The 25,430-nt window shown below is 45.3% G+C and overlaps 1 protein-coding gene across 2 annotated transcripts in view; it reads left to right on the top strand.

Moving 5' to 3' along the window:
• Positions 1 to 321: 321 nt before the first annotated feature.
• The window catches only part of LOC110504382 (cytoplasmic FMR1-interacting protein 2), a 79,713-nt gene continuing 54,604 nt past the window's right edge, over positions 322 to 25,430 (top strand). For both annotated transcript variants that reach the window (XM_090221551.1, XM_090221550.1), the window contains exons 1-3: positions 322 to 812; positions 19,318 to 19,467; positions 19,558 to 19,647. In XM_090221551.1, coding sequence (XP_090077677.1) covers positions 19,351 to 19,467; positions 19,558 to 19,647 — 207 coding nt within the window. In that variant the 5' untranslated portion in view covers positions 322 to 812; positions 19,318 to 19,350. The remainder of the gene's footprint in view (positions 813 to 19,317; positions 19,468 to 19,557; positions 19,648 to 25,430) is intronic.

Genomic DNA, 25,430 nt, shown 5'->3' with positions numbered 1-25,430 from the left:
GAATTACATATAGGAACTCTGTGGGAGTATAGATAGACATGATAGAATAGATAGATAGATATAGATTGACATATAGATATAAATATACAGTAGATAGAACATCACCTACAGAGAAAACTCCATCCAGTATACAGTTTTAGGCCTATTCTACTCAACCAACCTCTATATACAATCCATTGTAAGTTGACTGAACTAAATTCTACAAATATTTACTTTACTTCTAAGAACACCTGTGTCTATAAAATAGCACACTAGGCCTATACAGTCCTGTCAAGGACGCTGTAATCTGTGCAGTTGATGTGATCAAAGTTTGACACCATCTCTGTCATGAAAACTGGGTCATTGAGTGGTGCCTGTGCAGTGCATGGCAAGTAAGTAATATCTAATCAAATGGACCTGGTGAAGAATGTGCAGCAGGTTTCAATGTAGGCCTAATGGTTATAATATGATTTCAAGGGGAATAGTTTGTAACGAATAGCGATAGATAGGCGACATTGCAAATACAAATACATTATTTCATTTTGACGATACAAAAGCCCCATCGCAAGGCGTTTTGAGTGTCGGTCTGTGAAACAACATTGGCCATATTCAGCACCATCCTCCTGCCTGTGTGAGTGACTGTCTCTTTAAGGAAATACACTTGCAGCCATTTTCTGCTCTTTGTGTGGGGTGGATTATTCGGCTGTGCGCTGAGAGAAACGAGAGCATCAATCGGGGAAAAGGCCAGGAAAACTTCAATAAAACATTGGATTTTCGTCGCACAGTGAGACATTGTCCGCCCTAATTATCCTGGACGGACATGCAAGTTGAAGGTATGTGCAAAATGTAAATATGTTGCCAGCGCACGGCAAAGATGTGCGGGTAGCCTAAACTCCCTTCTCGACCGGAGGCTGCGATAGATGCACAGAACCTGCGGTGTTTCTCCTATCTTGCATGGTGCACCATCACTGTACCTTTGGAAGCAATTCACCTATTTTCTTCTCCCATTTTTAAAACATTGATAACAAATAAACACATCGGATTCTATCATTCATTCATTTTTGCGCTCGTTTGCCTCTTCACTTATTCGGTGAATGAACCACCCCGTTATTTCAGGCAGTGTATTGATAGCATCATACTCCGACAGATGGGTGGGGTGAACGAGGTTTTGTGTGTGGCACTGTCTGTAGGGAAATATTTGTACATGAAAATAGGCTACGGGTGATATGAATATCACACAATGCATTTTGTCTTATAATAAAACAATTATATACAATTATATTATGTTATAGTGAAATGTTCCGAGAGATACATTGGTTACAACTAGTGGAGATTAGTTCAAAAACGTGTAGTCTACCCGTCGACTAAATTCTTTATAGTTTTGATTGTCGTTATATCCGTTCAGCGTCACCTCGTTGACAAAAGGCAGGTTTACAAATATCAATGTAGCCACATTTTCATTGTAAGATGCGTCCTTCCAACCCAGGCCTCATGATGCTGTTCTAGACTGATGCACGGATGACATGTTCATCCACTTCCGTTATGTAGGCAATGGATTCTCCAACCTTTAAATTAATGATTTTTTTCCCACACTCCAATAGTTAATAACCCTTTGACTTGATTCGACTGTAACACTTGAAAGGTGTGTTTATGTGGATCCCCATTGGCTTTTGCAGAAGCAGCAGCTACTTCTTCTGGGGTCTACAAAAAACACAGAACATGACAGGTAACAAAACACTGATACACTGATAGACAAGGACAGTCACACACATTTTAAATACAATGACAAACAACACAATACAAACAATACAACAACAAAACATGTGTGTGTGTCCATTCACAACCCCGCCGTTCCATGAGTTGTGGTTTAATCCTTTTTTTAAAGCTAATTTTGCTGTTTGCTTGAGTAATTGGAGATGGCTGGGAGTTTCATGCGATCATGGCTCTTTAAAACTGTGCGTTGCCGTGAACTGTTTTGGAGTAGCGGACTGTGAAGAGACCTCTGGTGGCATATCTTGTGGCGTATTTATGGGTGTTTGAGCTGAATGTTATTTGATTTTGTAGTCAATCTGGAATATTCATCACAGTAATATTTCTCATAAAAACTACAAGAGAAGCAGTTCATTCCTCATCGACCCTCAACCAGGAAAGACTGGCATTCCATCCATTATACTCCATTCCATCCATTATCCTCCATTCCATCCATTGTACTCCATGCCATCCATTATCCTCCATTCCATCCATTATACTCCATTCCATCCATTATCCTCCATTCCATCCGTTATCCTCCATTCCATCCATTGTACTCCATTCCATCCATTATCCTCCATTCCATCCATTATCCTCCATTCAATCCATTATCCTCCATTCCATCCATTATCCTCCATTCCATCGATTATCCTCCATTCCATCCATTGTACTCCATTCCATCCATTATCCTCCATTCCATCCATTGTACTCCATTCCATCCATTGTACTCCATTCCAGCCATTATTATGAGCTGTTCTCCCCTCAGCAGCCTCCACTGATGGTCAGTTAAGGGCAAGGCGTGCTGCTCTGTTTTGAGACAGCTGCTGCTTTTCTAGGTCATTCTTTGCTGTACTTGACCATATTACGAGACAATAATCAAGATGGGACAAGATCAGAGCCTGAACAACTAGTACAGTTAATTTTTGTATCAAAAATGCAGACATTGTTTTTTTTAATATAAAACATACCCCTCCCCATCTTCACAACAACTTTATCAATATGATTTGGCCATGATAATTGACCATGTTATACCTAGGAGTTTAGCTTCCTAAACTTTCTCAATGGTCACCCTTTATGTATAACTCCAGTTGAAGTTTAGGTCTTAGAGAATGTTTTGAACCAAATACAATGCTTTTAGTTTTAGGTCTATTTATGACCAGTTTATTATTAATCACCCATTCTGATACTGACTGTAACTACTTATTTAGAATGTCAGTGATCTCTGGCTTTGCGTGCTGACATGTAGAGTGTGGAATAATTCACATACATAGTCATTAAACTTCCCTTTTTTAGCACCCTGTCTTTCAATGATAATTCGTAAAAATCCAAATAACTTCACAGGCCTTCATTGTAAAGGGTTTAAACACTTCCCATACTTATTCAATGAACCATACACAATTAATGAACGTGTGGAACAGTCATTAAGACACTAACAGCTTACAGACAGTAGACAATCAAGGTCACAGTAGGCAATCAAGGTCACACTACTGACTCTGAAAAACACCAGATGAACGATGCCCAGGGTCCTTGCTCATCTGAGTGAAAGTGCCATAGTCATGCTGCAAGGAGGCCTGAGGACTGCAGATGTGGCCAGGGCAATAAATGGCAATGTCTGTACTGTGAGACGCCTAAGACAGCGCTACAGTGAGACAGGACGGACAGCTGATCGTCCTCGTTGTGGCAGACCACGTATAACAACACCTGCACAGGATCGGTACATCCGAACATCACACCTGCGAGACAGGTACAGGATGGCAACAACAACTGCCCGAGTTACACCAGGAACGCACAATCCCTCCATCAGTGCTCAGACTGTCCGCAATAGGCTGAGAGAGGCTGGACTGAGGGCTTGTAGGGCTGTTGTGAGGCAGGTCCTCACCAGACATCACCGGCAACTGCGTCACCTATTGGCACAAGCCCACCGTCGTTGGACCAGACAGTACTGGCAAAAAGTGTTCTTCACTGACTAGTCACAGTTTTGTCTCACCAGGGGTGATGGTCGGATTCGCGTTTGTCGTCGAAGGAATGAGCGTTACACTGAGGCCTGTACTCTGGAGTGGGATCTATTTGGAGGTGGAGGGTCTGTCATGGTCTGGGGCGGTGTGTCACAGCATCATTGGACTGAGCTTGTTGTCATTGCAGGCAATCTCAACGCTGTGCATTACAGGGAAGACATCCTCCTCCCTCATGTGGTACCCTTCCTGCAGGCTCATCCTGACATGACCCTCCAGCATAACAATGCCACCAGCCATACTGCTCGTTCTGTGCGTGATTTCCTGCAAGACAGGAATGTCAGTGTTCTGCCATAGCCAGCGAAGAGCCCGGATCTCAGATCCATTGAGCACGTCTGGGACCTGTTGGATCGGGGGGTGAGGGCTAGGGCCATTCCCCCTTGAAATGTCTTGGAACTTGCAGGTGCCTTGGTGGAAGAGTGGGGTAACATCTCACAGCAAGAACCGGCAAATCTGGTGCAGGGTCTCTGAGGAGGAGATGCACTGCAGTACTTAATGCAGCTGGTGGCCACACCAGATACTGACTGTTACTTTTGATTTTAACCCTCCCTTTGTTCAGGGAGACATTATTCCATTTCTGTTAGTCACATGTCTGTGGAACTTGTTTATGTCTCAGTTGTTCAATCTTGTTATGTTCATACAAATATTTCCACATGTTAAGATTGCTGAAAATAAACACAGTTGGCAGTGAGAGGATGTTTCTTTCTTTGAGTTTAGCTTCATGTAAGACCAGTGGCAAATCAATTGTAAAAATAGAGCGTGATGGCCTGCGGGAGACCGCACAAACGCATGTCTGATGATGGAGAAGCTTCCATTGAAGAACATTCTCTGGGTTCTATTGGATAAGTAACTCTCCAGCCATGCGATGGCAGGTGATGTAAAGCCTTAGAAAGCTTGTTTTTTCAATCATTTATGATCAATAACATCAAAGGCTGCACTGATATCTAATTATCCATTTATCTTAACCAATCATCAGTCATCTGAGTCAGTGCAGTACAAGTTGAGTGCCCTTTTCTATATGCATGCGGAAAGTCAGTAGTTCACTTGTTCTCTGAAAAATAGCATTGTATTTGCTCGAACACAATCCTCTCCATCAGTTCACTCAGAACAGGTAGCAAACTGAATGGGTGGCTGTTAGTCAGCAAAGAGAGCTTTACTATTTTTAGACAGTGGAATTACTTTAGCTTCCTTCCACGCCTGTGGACACACACTCCTTTCGATTTGTTCTCGAATGATCTCTTATAAATGACTTTAGGCCCAACCTTTGGCACTTCCCTTGTTATTGCCACAATGTTATGGTCACTACAGCCAATGCAAACTGATATTGTTTTGAAGCAAAGCTCTGCAACGTTAGTGAAAATATGATTGATTCAAGTGGATGTCACAGATCCAACACTATTGGTAGAAAATAGACATCTCTGTTACCATCACACACATTATCAAGCATTGCACACTTGTTATCCAAATACTTACTGTTAGCACTTAGCAGCACCGTTAGCGCTTAGCAGCACCGTTAGCACTTAGCAGCACCGTTAGCACTTAGCAGCACCATTAGCACTTAGCAGTAGCGTTAGCACTTAGCAGCACCATTAGCACTTAGCAGCACCATTAGCACTTAGCAGCAGCGTTAGCACTTAGCAGCACTGTTAGCATTTGGTGGCCTATAGCAGCACCCCAAAATAAGAGGCTTTAGATGAGGCAGGTTAATATGCAACCGCAACAATTCAACAGACATGAGATCCTCTCTAAACTTTAAAGGAATATGTCTCTGAACATATACAGAAACACCTCCCCCATAGGCATTCTTGTTTTTTCTATAAACGTTATCACTGTATTGCTACTGCTGTATCATCAAAGGAATAATCTAAGTAAGCTTCGGAGATGGCCAGTATATCAATGTTATCTGATGTTAGCGAGTTATTGGTTTCATGAACCTTATTTCTAAGGCTACATATATTAATATGGACTATTTTCATCCCTTTCCTGGGTAGATTATCAGAGACTGTGTGTATGTTGGGCTGAAGCTAATGAAAGATGAAGGAATGTGTATTGGATCAACCGATTCCGAAACCAATTGTGTGTGTGTAGTTATTACACTTGCTTGCTGTGTTAATGTAGGCCGGACATTCTCACCCCCTGTCTCCAGTCCTAATGGTTTATTCTCTCTCGGTTCTTGAACAATTCCTTGATCAATTGAGCACTGATTGGTGATTGCATGGCCAGTTATCAAGAACCACCACCTTGAATCCCAACCATAGAACTAGTAGTCTACACACTACACTACACTACCACAGAGTTGATTGACACCTGAGTCAAGGTGCCTAAAAACAGCCTACTAGGCAACAATACTCCATGGCCCTCTCTATTCTCTCAACCTGCCATTAGGCGTGGTCGTTATTCTGAGATTTGTGACATCATGAGGGAGTTACTATGGTTTGAACACACAGTCCAAACCATAATCTCTCCCTGAATATGAGTTCCACAGTCTGTGTTCCACCATGTCACTCATAAACAGACCCTGTATTTTCCGTGTGTGTGGCGAGGATGGTAGCCCAGAGGGGAACCCATTGAGTGGTGTGACCCAGACATGACACACTTCATTTTCTCTCTCCTTTCTATCTCTCTCTCCTTTCTCTATTCTTTCTATCTCATTTACAGTGCCTTGCGAAAGTATTCGACCCCCTTGAACTTTGCGACCTTTTGCCACATTTCAGGCTTCAAACATAAAGATATAAAACTGTATTTTTTTGTGAAGAATCAACAACAAGTGGGACACAATCATGAAGTGGAACGACATTTATTGGATATTTCAAACTTTTTTAACAAATCAAAAACTGAAAAATTGGGCGTGCAAAATTATTCAGCCCCTTTACTTTCAGTGCAGCAAACTCTCTCCAGAAGTTCAGTGAGGATCTCTGAATGATCCAATGTTGACCTAAATGACTAATGATGATAAATACAATCCACCTGTGTGTAATCAAGTCTCCGTATAAATGCACCTGCACTGTGATAGTCTCAGAGGTCCGTTAAAAGCGCAGAGAGCATCATGAAGAACAAGGAACACACCAGGCAGGTCCGAGATACTGTTGTGAAGAAGTTTAAAGCCGGATTTGGATACAAAAAGATTTCCCAAGCTTTAAACATCCCAAGGAGCACTGTGCAAGCGATAATATTGAAATGGAAGGAGTATCAGACCACTGCAAATCTACCAAGACCTGGCCGTCCCTCTAAACTTTCAGCTCATGCAAGGAGAAGACTGATCAGAGATGCAGCCAAGAGGCCCATGACCACTCTAGATGAACTGCAGAGATCTACAGCTGAGGTGGGAGACTCTGTCCATAGGACAACAATCAGTCATATATTGCACAAATCTGGCCTTTATGGAAGAGTGGCAAGAAGAAAGCCATTTCTTAAAGATATCCATAAAAAGTGTCATTTAAAGTTTGCCACAAGCCACCTGGGAGACACATCAAACATGTGGAAGAAGGTGCTCTGTTCAGATGAAACCAAAATTGAGCTTTTTGGCAACAATGCAAAACGTTATGTTTGGCGTAAAAGCAACACAGCTGAACACACCATCCCCACTGTCAAACATGGTGGTGGCAGCATCATGGTTTGGGCCTGCTTTTCTTCAGCAGGGACAGGGAAGATGGTTAAAATTGATGGGAAGATGGATGGAGCCAAATACAGGACCATTCTGGAAGAAAACCTGATGGAGTCTGCAAAAGACCTGAGACTGGGACGGAGATTTGTCTTCCAACAAGACAATGATCCAAAACATAAAGCAAAATCTACAATGGAATGGTTCAAAAATAAACATATCCAGGTGTTAGAATGGCCAAGTCAAAGTCCAGACCTGAATCCAATCGAGAATCTGTGGAAAGAACTGAAAACTGCTGTTCACAAATGCTCTCCATCCAACCTCACTGAGGTCGAGCTGTTTTGCAAGGAGGAATGGGAAAAAATGTCGGTCTCTCGATGTGCAAAACTGATAGAGACATACCCCAAGCGACTTACAGCTGTAATCGCAGCAAAAGGTGGCGCTACAAACTATTAATTTAAGGGGGCTGAATATTTTTGCACGCCCAATTTTTCAGTTTTTGATTTGTTAAAAAAGTTTGAAATATCCAATAAATGTCGTTCCACTTCATGATTGTGTCCCACTTGTTGATTCTTCACAAAAAAAATACAGTTTTATATCTTTATGTTTGAAGCCTGAAATGTGGCAAAAGGTCGCAAAGTTCAAGGGGGCCGAATACTTTCGCAAGGCACTGTATCTCTCTCTCTCCTTTCTCTATCCTTTCTCTCTCATTTATCTCTCTCTCTCCTTTCTCGCTCCTTTCTATCTCATTTATCTCTCTCTCTCCTTTCTCTATCCTTTCTCTCTCATTTCTCTCTCTCTCCTTTCTCGCTCCTTTCTATCTCATTTATCTCTCTCTCTCCTTTCTCTATCCTTTCTCTCTCATTTATCTCTCTCTCTCCTTTCTCTCCTTTCTCTCTCTCTCTCTCCCCTCTACCCCTCTCTCTCTCTCTCCTTTCTCTATCTCTCTCTCCTTTCTCTCTCTCTCTCTCTCTCTTCTCCTTTCTCTCTCTCTCTCTCTCTCCCCTCTACTCCTCTCTCTCTTTTCTCTATCTCTCTCTCTCTCTCTCGCTCTCTTCTCCTTTCTCTCTCCTCTCTCTCTCTCCTTTCTCTCTCTCTTCTCCTTTCTCTCTCTCTCTCTTCTCCTTTCTCTCCCCTTTACCCCTCTCCTTTCTCTCTCTTCTCCTTTCTCTCTCTCTCTCCTTTCTCTCTCTCTCTTCTCCTTTCTCTCCCCTCTACCCCTCTCTCTCTCCTTTCTCTCTCTCTCTCTCTCTCTCTCTCTCTCTCTCTCTCTCTCTCTCTCTCCCCTCTACCCCTCCCTCTCCTTTCTCTCTCTCTCTTCTCCTTTCTCTCTTGCTATCGCACTTCCTTTTTGCCTTTGCCTTTTAAATATCCCTTATTTAGGTTATATATACACTTGTCTCTCAAAAGCAATCTCCACACAACTCCCCATAATGACAAACCGAAAACAGGTTTTTAGAAATTGTAGCAAATTTATAAAAAACAGAAGAACATTATTTACATACGTTTTCAGACCCTTTGCTATGAGACTTAAAAATTGAGCTCATGTGCATCCTGTTTCCATTGATCATCCTTGAGCTGTTTCTACAACTTGGTTGGAGTCCACCTGTGGTAAATTCAATTGATTGGACATGATTTGGAAAGGCACATATCTGCCTATAGAAGGTCTCACAGTTGACAGTGCATTTCAGAGCAAAAACCAAGCCATGAGGTCAAAGGAATTGTCCTTCCTGCTCTGAAACAGGGTTGAGTCTGGGGATCTGGGTACCAAAACATGTCTGCAGCATTGAAGGTCCCCAAGAACACAGTGGCCTCCATTCTTAAATGGAAGAAGTTTGGAACCATCAAGACTCTTCCTAGAGCTGGCCGCCCGGCCAAACTGAGCCATAGGGGGAGAAGGGCCTTGGTCAGGGAGGTGAACAACAACCTGATGGTCACTCTGACAGAGCTCCAGAGTTCCTCTGTGGAGATGGGAGAACCTTCCAGAAGGACAACCATCTCTGCATTACTCCACCAATCAGGCCTTTTATATTAGAGTGGCCAGAAGCCACTCCTCTGTAAAAAGGCACATGACAGCCTGCTTGGAGTACCAAAATGTACCTAGAGATTCTAAGACCATTAGAACCAAGATTAAACTATTTGGCCTAAATGCCAAGCGTCATGTCTGGAGGAAACCTGGCACCATCCCTACTGTGAAGCATGGTGGTGGCAGCATCATGCTGTGGGGATGTTTTTCATCGCCTTGGGCTGAGAGACTAGTCAGGATCGAAGCAAAGATGAACGGAGCAAAGTACAGAGAGATCCTTGATAAAAACGTGCTCAGGACCTCAGACTGGGGCGAAGGTTCACCTTCCAACAGGACAACAACCCTAAGCACACAGACAAGACAACGCAGGAGTGGCTTCGGGACAAGTCTCTAAATGTCCTTGAGTGGCCCAGCCAGAGCCCGGACTTGAACCCGATCAAACATCTCTGGAGAGACCTGAAAATAGCTGTGCAGCAACGCCCCCCATCCAACCTGACAGAGCTTGAGAGGATCTGCAGAGAAGAATGGGAGAAACTCCCCAATACAGGTGTGCCAAGTTTGTAGCATCATTCTCAAGAAGACTCAAGGCTGTAATCGATGCCAAAGGTGCTTCAACAAAGTACTGAGTAAAGGGTCTGAATACTTATGTAAATGGAATATTTCAGTTTTAATTTTTAATAAATAAGCAACATTTTTAAAAACCTGTTTTTGCTTTGTCATTATGGGGTATGGTGTGTAGATTGATGAGGAAAGAGAAATAATTTAATCCATTTTAGATTAAGGCTGTAACGTAACAAATCGTGGAAAAAGTTATTGGGTGGAAATCATTTCTGAAGTCACTGTACATGCATTTCACAAAGGAATACAAATAAATGAATGCCTTCACATCTCTCTCTCTACTCACTGCTCTCCTTAGAGACTAGCTTCTCCTGTACGGGGCTGGAGGGGATAAAGGATGACTTGGATAGAGATATATCTATAACTCACTCTTCCTCCTAAACTCACTCACTCACTCACTCACTCACTCACTCACTCACTCACTCACTCACTCACTCACTCACTCACTCTTCCGCTGCACTGTGCTCTACTCTCTGTTCTGTGCTCTACTGTGTTCTACTCTCTGTTCTGTGCTCTACTGTGTTCTACTCGCTGTACTGTGCTCTACTGTGCTCTATTCTCTGTACTGTTCTCAACTCTCTGTACTGTGCTCTACTGTGCTCTACTCGCTGTACTGTGCTCTACTGTGCTCTATTCTCTGTACTGTGCTCTACTCTCTGTACTGTGCTGTGCTCTACTGTGTTCTACTCTCTGTACTGTGCTCTACTCTCTGTACTGTGCTCTACTCTCTGTACTGTGCTCTACTGTGCTCTACTCTCTGTACTGTGCTCTACTCGCTGCACTGTGCTCTATTTTCTGTACTATGCTCTACTCACTGTGATGTGCTCTACTGTGTTCTACTCACTATACTGTGCTGTACTGTATTCTACTCGCTGTACTGTGCTCTACTGTGCTCTATTCTCTGTACTGTGCTCTACTCACTGTGCTGTGCTCTACTGTGTTTTACTTGCTGTACTGTGCTCTACTGTGTTCGACTCACTGTACTGTGCTCTATTCTCTGTACTGTGCTCTACTGTGCCTTACTCACTCTACTGTGTTCTACTCACTGTACTGTGTTCTACTCTCTGTACTGTGCTCTACTGTGCTCTACTCTCTGTACTGTGCTCTACTCTCTGCACTGTGCTCTATTTTCTGTACTATGCTCTACTCACTGTGATGTGCTCTACTGTGTTCTACTCACTATACTGTGCTGTACTGTATTCTACTCGCTGTACTGTGCTCTACTCACTGTACTGTGCTCTACTGTATTCTATTCGCTGTACTGTGCTTTACTCACTGTACTGTGCTCTACTGTGTTATACTCACTGTACTGTGCCCTACTGTGCTGTACTCATGGTACTCTACTCACTGTACTGTGCTCTACTGTGTTCTACTCACTGTACTGTGCTCTACTGTGCTCTACTCTCTGTACTGTGCTCTATTCTCTGTACTGTGCTCTACTGTGTTTGACTCACTGTACTGTGCTCTATTCTCTGTACCGTGCTCTACTGTGCCTTACTCGCTCTACTGTGTTCAACTCTCTGTACTGTGCTCTACTGTGCTCTACTCTCTGTACTGTGCTCTATTCTCTGTACTGTGCTCTACTGTGCCTTACTCGCTCTGTGTTCTACTCTGTACTGTGCTCTACTGTGCTCTACTGTGCTGTACTCATGGTACTCCACTCACTATACTGGGCTCTACTGTGTCCCACTCACTGTACTGTGTTCTACTCGCTGTACTGTGCTCTACTGTGTTCTACTTGCTGTACTGTGCTCTACTGTGTTCTACTTGCTGTACTGTGTTCTACTCGCTGTACTGTGCTCTACTTGCTGTACTGTGCTCTACTTGCTGTACTGTGCTCTACTTGCTGTACTGTGTTCTACTCACTGTACTGTGCTGTACTGTGTTCTACTCACTGTACTGTGCTGTACTGTGTTCTACTCACTGTACTGTGCTCTACTGTGTTCTACTCGCTGTACTGTGTTCTACTTGCTGTACTGTGCTCTACTGTGTTCTACTTGCTGTACTGTGTTCTACTCACTGTACTGTGCTCTACTGTGTTCTACTTGCTGTACTGTGCTCTACTCGCTGTACTGTGCTGTACTGTGTTCTACTCGCTGTACTGTGCTCTACTGTGCTCTACTCGCTGTACTGTGCTCACCCTCTCTCCTCTTCACCCTCTCCCCTCTTCACCCTCTCCCCTCTTCACCCTCTCTCCTCTTCACCCTCTCTCCTCTTCACCCTCTCTCCTCTTCACCCTCTCTCCTCTTCACCCTCTCCCCTCTTCACCCTCTCTCCTCTTCACCATCTCTCCGCTTCACCCTCTCCCCTCTTCACCCTCTTCACCCTCTCTCCGCTTCACCCTCTCCCCTCTTCACCCTCTCTCCTCTTCACCCTCTCCCCTCTTCACCCTCTCCCCTCTTCACCCTCTCCTCTCTTCACCCTCTTCACCCTCTTCACCCTCTCCCCTCTTCACCCTCTTCACCCTCTCTCCACTTCACCCTCTCCCCTCTTCACCATCTCCCCTCTTCACCCTCTCCCCGCTTCACCTTCTCCCCTCTTCACCATCTCTCCTCTTCACCATCTCTCCTCTTCACCCTCTCCCCTCTTCACCATCTCTCCCCTTCACCATCTCTCCCCTTCACCATCTCCCCTCTTCACCCTCTCCCCTCTCCCCTCTTCACCCTCTCCCCGCGTCACCCTCTCCCCTCTTCACCATCTCTCCACTTCACCCTCTCCCCTCTTCACCAACTCTCCCCTTCACCCTCTCCCCTCTTCACCATCTCTCTCTACTGTGTTCTACTCACTGTACTGTGTTCTACTCTCTGTACTGTGCTCTACTGTGCTCTACTCTCTGTACTGTGCTCTACTCTCTGCACTGTGCTCTATTTTCTGTACTATGCTCTACTCACTGTGATGTGCTCTACTGTGTTCTACTCACTATACTGTGCTGTACTGTATTCTACTCGCTGTACTGTGCTCTACTCACTGTACTGTGCTCTACTGTATTCTATTCGCTGTACTGTGCTTTACTCACTGTACTGTGCTTTACTCACTGTACTGTGCTCTACTGTGTTATACTCACTGTACTGTGCCCTACTGTGCTGTACTCATGGTACTCTACTCACTGTACTGTGCTCTACTGTGTTCTACTCACTGTACTGTGCTCTACTGTGCTCTACTCTCTGTACTGTACTGTACTCTTCACCCTCTCCCCGCGTCACCCTCTCCCCTCTTCACCATCTCTCCATTTCACCCTCTCCCCTCTTCACCAACTCTCCTCTTCACCCTCTCCCCTCTTCACCATCTCTCCTCTTCACCCTCTCCCCTCTACCCCCTCTTCACCATCTCTCCTCTTCACCCTCTTCACCCTCTCTCCTCTTCACCCTCTCTCCTCTTCACCCTCTTCACCCTCTCTCCTCTTCACCATCTCTCCTCTTCACCCTCTTCACCCTCTCTCCTCTTCACCCTCTCCCCTCTTCACCCTCTCCCCTCTACCCCCTCTTCACCATCTCTCCTCTTCACCCTCTCTCCCCTTCACCCTCTCCCCTCTACCCCCTCTTCACCATCTCTCCTCTTCACCCTCTCCCCTCTTCAACCTCTCTCCCCTTCACCCTCTCCCCTCTACCCCCTCTTCACCATCTCTCCTCTTCACCATCTCCCATCTTCACCCTCTCCCCTCTTCACCCTCTCCCCTCTTCACCCTCTCCCCTCTACCCCTCTTCACCATCTCTCCTCTTCACCATCTCTCCTCTTCACCCTCTTCCCTCTTCCCTCTTCACCCTCTCCCCTCTTCAACCTCTTCAACCTCTTCCCTCTTCCCTCTTCACGCTCTTCACCCTCTTCACCCTCTTCCCTCTTCACCCTCTCTCCTCTTCAACCTCTTCCCTCTTCACCCTCTTCCCTCTTCTCCCTCTCCCCTCTTCACCCTCTCCCTTCTTCACCCTCTCTCCACTTCAACCTCTCCCCTCTTCAACCTCTCCCCTCTTCTCCCTCTCCCCTCTTCTCCCTCTCCCCTCTTCTCCCTCTCACCTCTTCTCCCTCTCACCTCTTCTCCCTCTCACCTCTTCAACATCTTCCCTCTTCAACCTCTTCCCCCTTCACCCTCTCCCCTCTACCCCCTCTTCACCATCTCTCCTCTTCACCCTCTCCCCTCTTCACCATCTCTCCTCTACCCCCTCTTCACCATCTCTCCTCTTCACCCTCTCCCCTCTTCACCCTCTCTCCCCTTCACCCTCTCCCCTCTTCACCATCTCTCCTCTTCACCCTCTCCCCTCTTCACCCTCTCCCCTCTTCACCCTCTCCCCTCTTCACCCTCTCCCCACTTCACCCTCTTCCCACTTCACCATCTCTCCTCTTCACCCTCTTCCCTCTTCCCTCTTCACCCTCTCTCCTCTTCAACCTCTTCCCTCTTCCCTCTTCACCCTCTTCACCCTCTTCCCTCTTCACCCTCTCTCCTCTTCAACCTCTTCCCTCTTCACCCTCTCCCCTCTTCACCCTCTCCCCTCTTCACCCTCTTCGCACTTCAACCTCTTCCCACTTCACCATCTCTCCTCTTCACCCTCTTCCCTCTTCCCTCTTCACCCTCTCTCCTCTTCAACCTCTTCCCTCTTCCCTCTTCACGCTCTTCACCCTCTTCCCTCTTCACCCCCTTCACCCTCTTCCCTCTTCACCCTCTGTCCTCTTCAACCTCTTCCCTCTTCACCCTCTTCTCCCTCTCCCCTCTTCACCCTCTCCCTTCTTCACCCTCTCCCTTCTTCACCCTCTTCCACTTCAACCTCTCCCCTCTTCTCCCTCTCCCCTCTTCTCCCTCTCCCCCCTTCTCCCTCTCCCCTCTTCTCCCTCTCACCTCTTCAACATCTTCCCTCTTCAACCTCTTCCCCCTTCACCCTCTTCTCCCTCTCCCCTCTTCAACCTCTTCCCTCTTCCCCTCTTCCCTCTTCACGCTCTTCCCTCTTCACGCTCTTCCCTCTTCACCCTCTTCCCTCTTCTCCCTATTCCCTCTTCTCCCTCTCCCCTCTTCAACCACTTCCCTCTTCTCCCTCTCACCTCTTCAACCTCTTCCCTCTTCACCCTTTTCCCTCTTCACCCTCTTCACCCTCTTCACCCTCTTCCCTCTTCACCCTCTTCACCCTCTTCACCCTCTTCCCACTTCACCCTCTTCCCACTTCACCCTCTCCCCCCTCTTCACCCTCTCCCCTCTTCACCCTCTCCCCTCTTCACCCTCTTCCCTCTTCACCCTCTTCCCTCTTCACCCTCTCCCTTCTTCACCCTCTTCCCTTTTCACCCTCTCCCATCTTCCCCCTCTTCACCCTCTCCCACTTCACCCTCTCCCTTCTTCACCCTCTCCCCACTTCACCCTCTCCCCTCTTCACTCTCTTCACCCTCTTCCCACTTCACCCTCTCCCATCTTCTCCCTCTTCACCCTCTCCCCTTTTCACCCTCTCCCATCTTCCCCCTCTTCACCCTCTCCCCTCTTCACCCTCTCCCTTCTTCACCCTCTCCCCACTTCACCCTCTCCCCTCTTCACTCTCTTCACCCTCTTCCCACTTCACCCTCTCCCATCTTCTCCCACTTCACCCTCTCCCATCTTCCCCCTCTTCACCCTCTCCCCACTTCACCCTCTCTCCTCTTCAACCCCTTCACCCTCTTCCCTCTTCAACCTCTTCACCCTCTTCCCTCTTCAACCTCTTCACCCTCTTCCCACTTCACCCTCTTCCCACTTCACCCTCTTCCCACTTCACCCTCTTCCCTCTTCACCCTCTCCCCCCCTTCACCCTCTCCCCTCTTCACCCTCTCCCCTCTTCACCCTCTTCCCTTCTTCACCCTCTTCCCTCTTCACCCTCTTCCCTCTTCACCCTCTCCCTTCTTCACCCTCTTCCCTCTTCACCCCCTCCCATCTTCCCCCCTTCACCCTCTTCCCACTTCACCCTCTCCCCTCTACCCCCTCTTCACCCTCTTCACCCTCTCCCCTTTTCACCCTCTCCCATCTTCCCCCTCTTCACCCTCTCCCCTCTTCACCCTCTCCCTTCTTCACCCTCTCCCCTCTTCACCCTCTCCCCTCTTCACCCTCTCCCCTCTTCACTCTCTTCACCCTCTTCCCACTTCACCCTCTCCCATCTTCTCCCACTTCACCCTCTCCCCTCTTCACCATCTCCCCCCTTCACTCTCTTCACCCTCTTCCCACTTCACCCTCTCCCATCTTCTCCCACTTCACCCTCTCCCATCTTCCCCCTCTTCACCCTCTCCCCACTTCACCCTCTCTCCTCTTCAACCTCTTCACCCTCTTCCCTCTTCAACCTCTTCACCCTCTTCCCTCTTCAACCTCTTCACCCTCTCTCCTCTACCCCGTCTTCACCCTCTCCCCTCTACCCCTCTTCACCCTCTCCCTTCTTAAACCTCTCCCTTCTTCACCCTCTCCCTTCTTCACCCTCTCCCCACGTCACCCTCTCCCCTCTTCACCATCTTCACCATCTCTCCTCTTCACCATCTCCCCTCTTCACTCTCTTCACCCTCTCCCCTCTTCACTCTCTTCACCCTCTCCCACTTCACCCTCTCCCATCTTCCCCCTCTTTACCCTCTCCCCTCTTCACCATCTCTCTTCCCCCTCCCTCTTCACCCCCTTCCCTTCTTCCTCTCCTCCATCTCCCCCACTGTTCCTTCTGGCTGTAGGAGATTAAGCATCTTATAAGGCATGTCAGCCCCTGTGTGTCAGAGCAGATGTAAAAACACACTCCTGAGAGGCACATGATATGTAGGCAAGGACCTAGGCCCCCGGGCCAGACACAGTTTGTCATCCCAAATGGCACCCCATTTCCTATATAGTGCACTATGTAGGGGATAGGGTGGCATTTGGGACGTAGGCACACTGTTCCTGCTCAGACCCAGACCAGACTGACTGTAAGGGTCTGTTCCTGTTCAGACCCAGACCAGACTGGCTGTAAGGGTCTGTTCCTGCTCAGACCCAGACCGGGTTCCTGTTCAGACCCAGACCAGACTGGCTGTAAGGGTCTGTTCCTGTTCAGACCCAGACCAGGTTCCTGCTCAGACCCAGACCAGGTTCCTGCTCAGACCCAGACCAGACTGACTGTAAGGGTCTGGTCCTGCTCAGACCCAGACCAGGTTCCTGCTCAGACCCAGACCAGACTGACTGTAAGGGTCTGTTCCTGTTCAGACCCAGACCAGACTGGCTGTAAGGGTCTGTTCCTGTTCAGACCCAGACCAGACTGGCTGTAAGGGTCTGTTCCTGTTCAGACCCAGACCAGACTGGCTGTAAGGGTCTGTTCCTATTCAGACCCATACCAGACTGGCTGTAAGGGTCTGTTCCTGTTCAGACCCAGACCAGACTAGCTGTAAGGGTCTGTTCCTGTTCAGACCCAGACCAGACTGGCTGTAAGGGTCTGTTCCTGTTCAGACCCAGACCAGACTGGCTGTAAGGGTCTGTTCCTGTTCAGACCCATACCAGACTGGCTGTAAGGGTCTGTTCCTGTTCAGACCCAGACCAGACTGGCTGTAAGGGTCTGTTCCTGTTCAGACCCAGACCAGACTGGCTGTAAGGGTCTGTTCCTGTTCAGACCCAGACCAGACTGGCTGTAAGGGTCTGTTCCTGTTCAGACCCAGACCAGACTGGCTGTAAGGGTCTATGGTCTTCTAAACAGTCCGCTTTACAAGGTTTCTGTGTGCAAGAGAGCAATACTGTAATCGATTGATTGATTAGGAACACCTTTGTTTGGTAAGCTATTGATGTGCCTTAATAACCTGCCTGTCTGCAAGTGATTTAGCCTACTCAGCTGTCTGGTTTCAGTGCAGAGCAGACAGAACAGCATCATGTATATCAGTGTGCTACGTACATTCAGCAGTGGTCTGACAGACAGTTAGTCAGTGTACTGCTGCTCTCCTCCTACTCAGAAGGACAGCGTTATCTAGCATTACAACACTTGTCTTTTCATGGAGACACAAAGGTTGTTTCTCTGATGCCATCAGTGGTGAAACACAGACAGACAGGTACACAGACAGACATACAGACAGACAGACAGACAGGTACACATACAGACAGACAGACTGACAGGTACACAGACTGACAGGTACACAGACAGACAGACAGACAGACAGACAGACTGACAGGTACACATACAGACAGACAGACAGACTGACAGGTACACATACAGACAGACAGACAGACTGACAGGTACACATACAGACAGACTGACAGGTACACATACCGACAGACAGACATACCAGTGTACAGACAGAGAGACAGGTTGCAGGTGGACAGACATACAGACTGACAGGTACACAGACAGAGAGACAGACAGACAAGTGCACAGACAGAGAGACAGGTTATAGGTGCACAGACAGACAGACAGGTGCACAGGCAGACAGACAGACGTACAGGATACAGGTACACAGACAGACAGACAGACAGACAGACAGACAGACAGACAGACAGACAGACAGACAGACAGGTGCACAGACAGGCAGACATGTTACAGGTGCACAGACAGACAGACAGACAGATAGACAGGTTACAGGTGCACAGACAGACAGACAGGATACAGGTTACAGGTGCACAAACAGACAGGTTACAGGTGCACAGACAGACAGACAGGTTGCAGGTGCACAGGTACACAGACAGGTTACAGGTGCACAGACAGACAGGTTACAGGTGCACAGACAGACAGACAGATTACAGGTACACAGACAGGTTACAGGTGCACAGACAGACAGACAGGTTACAGGTACACAGACAGGTTACAGGTGCACAGACAGACAGACAGACAGGTTACAGGTACACAGACAGGTTGCAGGTACACAGACAGGTTGCAGGTGCACAGACAGACAGACAGGTTACAGGTACACAGACGGGTTACAGGTGCACAGACATATTGCAGGTACACAGACAGGTTACAGGTACACAGACAGGTTGCAGGTGCACAGACAGACAGACAGGTTACAGGTACACAGACAGGTTACAGGTGCACAGACAGACAGGTTACAGGTGCACAGACCGACAGACAGACAGACAGGTTACAGGTGCACAGACAGACAGACAGACAGGTTACAGGTGCACAGACCGACAGACAGGCAGACATGTTACAGGTGCACAGACAGACAGACAGACAGGTTACAGGAGACAGACAAATGTCTGACAAATGCACAGATAGAGAGGTTGCAGACAGGTCCCTCTCTCTCTCTCCCTCTCTCTCTCTCTCTCTCCCTCTCTCCCTCTCTCTCTCTCTCTCTCTCTCTCGGGGGCTTTATTGGCATGGGAAAAATATGTTTACATTGCCAAAGCAAGTGAACTGGATAAACAAAAGTGACATTTAATGTCTGTCTTCGTGTCTCCCTGTCAGACTGGCCGGTTGTGTGAGTGACCTCTTGTAACCATGACGACCCACGTGACTCTGGAGGATGCTCTGTCTAACGTGGATCTGTTGGAGGAGCTGCCCCTCCCTGACCAGCAGCCCTGCATCGAACCTCCGCCTTCATCCATCATGTACCAGGTACACACACACACACACACACACAACACACGTCCGAGTTTTCAAATGAATTGCAAGAGTAATAAACTCTGTTTTTCTCTTTCTCTCAAGGCTAACTTCGATACCAACTTTGAGGACAGGAATGCGTTTGTGACGGGGATAGCTCGTTACATCGAGCAGGCAACTGTCCACTCTAGCATGGTGAGTAGGCAACGTGGAGGGATTGGTTTGGAATGGGGCAGGGGGAGAGGACTTAAGGAGCGGTTTGGAATGGGGCAGAGGGAGAGGACTTAAGGAGAGGTTTGGAATGGGGCAGGGGGAGAGGACTTAAGGAGCGGTTTGGAATGGGGCAGAGGGAGAGGACTTAAGGAGAGGTTTGGAATGGGGCAGAGGGAGAGGACTTAAGGAGAGGTTTGGAATGGGGCAGAGGGAGAGGACTTAAGGAGAGGTTTGGAATGGGGCAGAGGGAGAGGACTTAAGGAGAGGTTTGGAATGGGGCAGAGGGAGAGGACTTAAGGAGAGGTTTGGAGTGGACAGAGGGAGAGGACTTAAGGAGAGGTTTGGAATGGGACAGAGGGAGAGGACTTAAGGAGAGGTTTGGAATGGGGCAGAGGGAGAGGACTTAAGGAGAGGTTTGGAGTGGACAGAGGGAGAGGACTTAAGGAGAGGTTTGGAATGGGGCAGAGGGAGAGGACTTAAGGAGAGGTTTGGAATGGGGCAGAGGGAGAGGACTTAAGGAGAGGTTTGGAGTGGACAGAGGGAGAGGACTTAAGGAGAGGTTTGGAATGGGGCAGAGGGAGAGGACTTAAGGAGAGGTTTGGAATGGGGCAGAGGGAGAGGACTTAAGGAGCGGTTTGGAATGGGGCAGAGGGAGAGGACTTAAGGAGAGGTTTGGAATGGGACAGAGGGAGAGGACTTAAGGAGAGGTTTGGAATGGGGCAGAGGGAGAGGACTTAAGGAGAGGTTTGGAGTGGACAGAGGGAGAGGACTTAAGGAGAGGTTTGGAATGGGGCAGAGGGAGAGGACTTAAGGAGAGGTTTGGAATGGGGCAGAGGGAGAGGACTTAAGGAGAGGTTTGGAGTGGACAGAGGGAGAGGACTTAAGGAGAGGTTTGGAATGGGGCAGAGGGAGAGGACTTAAGGAGAGGTTTGGAATGGGGCAGAGGGAGAGGACTTAAGGAGCGGTTTGGAATGGGGCAGAGGGAGAGGACTTAAGGAGAGGTTTGGAATGGGGCAGAGGGAGAGGACTTAAGGAGAGGTTTGGAATGGGGCAGAGGGAGAGGACTTAAGGAGAGGTTTGGAGTGGACAGAGGCATACTTCTGCTTTTCGATGGGAACAGTTAGGAAATGTTTCCCTAGCAACATCATCATTCTCAACTCTTGTCTTGGCACTCACTCATTCATTCATTCACTCACTCACTCACTCACTCACTCACTCACTCACTCACTCACTCACTCACTCACTCACACACACACATACACACACACACACACACAGACACACGCACACAGAGAGAGAGAGAGAGAGAGCCTTGTGTTTTTGGTGTTTGGGTGTTTTATCGTCGTACTCAATCTGAGGCTTTGGCCTGGTTAGCAGTTTGTGTTGACACACACACACACACGCACACACACACACACACACACACACACACACACACACACACACACACTGAGGGATGAATCAGGCAGTCACTAAGCTAGACCTTCTCTTCCTGAATGGAGTTAATGGGGAGTGGGATTTGACTGACAAAGAAGAGGAAACTTCTTTTAAATAAACTTGATTTCAATCTGGAAGTTCCATTCAGTTGAGGCATCTGTTTTCCAATGAGACCTGTGTTTCCTGCTTTGGTAAAAGAGTGTATTTCACACCGGAGAATATTCACCGTAGTGAATGCATGTGAGGAGATACACAGCAGGCTACCTTATTCTAAAATTGATTCAATTGGTTTTTCCCCCTCATCAATCTCATCAATCTACACACAATACCTAATAATGACAAAGCAAAAGCAGGTTTTAGAAATAGAAATAGAAAATAGAAATATCACATTTACATAAGTATTCAGACCCTTTACTCAGTACTTTGTTGAAGCACCTTTGACAGCGATTACAGCCTTGAGTCTTCTTGGGTATGACGCTACAAGCTTGGCACACCTGTATTTGGGGAGTTTCTCCCATTCTTCTGTGCAGATCCTCTCAAGCTCTGTCAGGTTGGATGGGGAGCGTTGCTGCAAAGCTATTTTCAGGTCTCTCCAGAGAAGTTTGATCAGGTTCAAGTCCGGGCTCTGGCTGGGCCACTCAAGGATATTCAGAGACTTGTCCGGTAGACACTCCTTCGTTGACTTGACTATGTGCTTAGGGTTGTTGTCTTGTTGGAAGGTGAACCTTTGCCCCAATCTGAGGATCTCTCTACTACTTTGCTCCATTCAACTTTCCCTCGATCCTGACTTGTCTCCCAGTCCCTGCTGCTGAAAAACATCCCCACAGTATGATGCTGCCACCAGCATGCTTCACCGTGGGGTTGGTGCCAGGTTTCCTCCAGACGTGACACTTGGCATTCAGGCCAAAGAGTTCAATCTTGGGTTCATCAGACCAGAGAATCTGGTTTCTCGTGGTCTGAGAGGTCAGGTGCCTTTTGGCAAGCTCCCCCCATTTGGCCGTAATGCCACCTTTGAATATAATCATTATTATTCCCGGCTGCAGCGCACCGAAGCACCTCTCACTCACATGGCTCTCTCAGATGTAGCCAATGCCCGTCATGTGACCGGGTCCTTCTCACAAGCATCTTTTTGAGGTTTGAGGTTGTGGACAGGTGTCTTTTATACTGATAACAAGTTCAAACAGGTGCCATTAATTCCGGTTAACGAGTGGAGGACAGAGGAGCCTCTTAAAGAAGAAGTCCAGGTCTGTGAGAGCCAGAAGTCATAGTTGAAGTGTACCTATGATGAAAATTACAGGCCTCTCTCATCTTTTTAAGTGGGAGAACTTGCACAATTGGTGGCTGACTAAATACTTTTTTGCCCCACTGTATTTGGCCACTTTAGTTGTGATACAAACCTTATTAAAACATGTAGGCCTATGGGCTAGGCTACATGAGGTGTGTGACTATACTGCAGGTTTGCCTTACTGCACACTAGCTGGGTATCATTCACAAGTGATCATATATCATTCACAGGTGATAATATATAATTCACAGGTGATAGGCTAATATTGTCACCCATCAGACTATTCTTGATTTCAACTTGTCTTTACATACACTAAATAATATATGTGTGAAATTAGTTTGGATTTAGAATGGACCATTATCCTACACCTGTCTCAAAACAGGGGCAGCTGGGAAAAATACATGTCATCTATGCCAGCCAGGTAGGCTATACTCCTGTTGTAAATATAACCAATGTGTTTAATATTAGGAAAGCAAATAAATATAGTAGACCTAGCCCATAAAAAACTGATAGATAAATAAATATAGTAGACCTAGCCTAGAGAACTGATAAATTAATATAGTAGACCTAGCCTATAGAAAACTGATAAATAAATATCGTAGACCTAGTCTATAGAAAGCTGATAAATAAATATAGTAGACCTAGCCTATAGAAAACTGATAAATAAATATCGTAGACCTAGTCTATAGAAAGCTGATAAATAAATATCGTAGACCTAGTCTATAGAAAGCTGATAGATAAATATAGTAGACCTAGCCTATAGAAAACTGATAAATAAATATAGTAGACCTAGCCTATAGAAAGCTGATAAATAAATATAGTAGACCTAGCCTATAGAAAACTGATAAATAAATATAGTAGACCTAGCCTATAGAAAACTGATAAATAAATATAGTAGACCTAGTCTATAGAAAGCTGATAAATAAATATAGTAGACCTAGCCTATAGAAAGTTGATATATAAATAAATATAGTAGACCTAGCCTATAGAAAGCTGATAGATAAATATAGTAGACCTAGCCTATAGAAAGCTGATAGATAAATAAATATAGTAGACCTAGTCTATAGAAAACTGATAAATAAATATAGTAGTCCTAGCCTATAGAAAACTGATAAATAAATATAGTAGACCTAGCCTATAGAAAACTGATAAATAAATATAGTAGACCTAGTCTATAGAAAGTTGATATATAAATAAATATAGTAGACCTAGCCTATAGAAAGCTGATAGATAAATATAGTAGACCTAGCCTATAGAAAGTTGATATATAAATAAATATAGTAGACCTAGCCTATAGAAAACTGATAAATAAATATAGTAGACCTAGCCTATAGAAAGTTGATATATAAATAAATATAGTAGACCTAGCCTATAGAAAGTTGATATATAAATAAATATAGTAGACCTAGCCTATAGAAAGCTGATAGATAAATAAATATAGTAGACCTAGCCTATAGAAAACTGATAAATAAATATAGTAGACCTAGTCTATAGAAAACTGATAAATAAATATAGTAGACCTAGTCTATAGAAAACTGATAAATAAATATAGTAGACCTAGTCTATAGAAAACTGATAAATAAATATAGTAGACCTAGTCTATAGAAAACTGATAAATAAATATAGTAGACCTAGCCTATAGAAAACTGATAAATAAATATAGTAGACCTAGTCTATAGAAAGTTGATATATAAATAAATATAGTAGACCTAGCCTATAGAAAGTTGATATATATATAAATATAGTAGACCTAGTCTATAGAAAACTGATAAATAAATATAGTAGACCTAGTCTATAGAAAACTGATAAATAAATATAGTAGACCTAGCCTATAGAAAGCTGATAGATAAATAAATATAGTAGACCTAGCCTATAGAAAGTTGATATATAAATAAATATAGTAGACCTAGCCTATAGAAAGCTGATAGATAAATAAATATAGTAGACCTAGTCTATAGAAAACTGATAGATAAATAAATATAGTAGACCTAGCCTATAGAAAGCTGATAGATAAATAAATATAGTAGACCTAGTCTATAGAAAGCTGATAGATAAATAAATATAGTAGACCTAGTCTATAGAAAGCTGATAGATAAATAAATATAGTAGACCTAGTCTATAGAAAACTGATAAATAAATATAGTAGACCTAGTCTATAGAAAGCTGATAGATAAATATAGTAGACCTAGTCTATAGAAAGCTGATAAATAAATATAGTAGACCTAGCCTATAGAAAACTGATAAATAAATATCGTAGACCTAGTCTATAGAAAGCTGATAAATAAATATAGTAGACCTAGCCTATAGAAAGCTGATAGATAAATAAATATAGTAGACCTAGTCTATAGAAAGCTGATAGATAAATAAATATAGTAGACCTAGTCTATAGAAAACTGATAAATAAATATAGTAGACCTAGTCTATAGAAAGCTGATAGATAAATATAGTAGACCTAGTCTATAGAAAGCTGATAAATAAATATAGTAGACCTAGTCTATAGAAAACTGATAAATAAATATAGTAGACCTAGTCTATAGAAAACTGATAAATAAATATAGTAGACCTAGTCTATAGAAAGCTGATAAATAAATATAGTAGACCTAGCCTATAGAAAACTGATAAATAAATATAGTAGACCTAGTCTATAGAAAACTGATAAATAAATATAGTAGACCTAGCCTATAGAAAGCTGATAGATAAATAAATATAGTAGACCTAGCCTATAGAAAACTGATAAATAAATATAGTAGACCTAGCCTATAGAAAGCTGATAGATAAATATAGTAGACCTAGCCTATAGAAAGCTGATAGATAAATAAATATAGTAGACCTAGTCTATAGAAAACTGATAAATAAATATAGTAGACCTAGCCTATAGAAAGTTGATATATAAATAAATATAGTAGACCTAGTCTATAGAAAGTTGATATATAAATAAATATAGTAGACCTAGCCTATAGAAAGTTGATATATAAATAAATATAGTAGACCTAGCCTATAGAAAGCTGATAGATAAATAAATATAGTAGTCCTAGTCTATAGA

The sequence above is a fragment of the Oncorhynchus mykiss genome, chromosome 25, assembly GCF_057628025.1.
Source record: "Oncorhynchus mykiss isolate SJ-2025 chromosome 25, ASM5762802v1, whole genome shotgun sequence".
Taxonomy (NCBI): Eukaryota; Metazoa; Chordata; class Actinopteri; order Salmoniformes; family Salmonidae; genus Oncorhynchus; species Oncorhynchus mykiss.
This window is presented reverse-complemented; position numbering and strand designations above follow the sequence as displayed.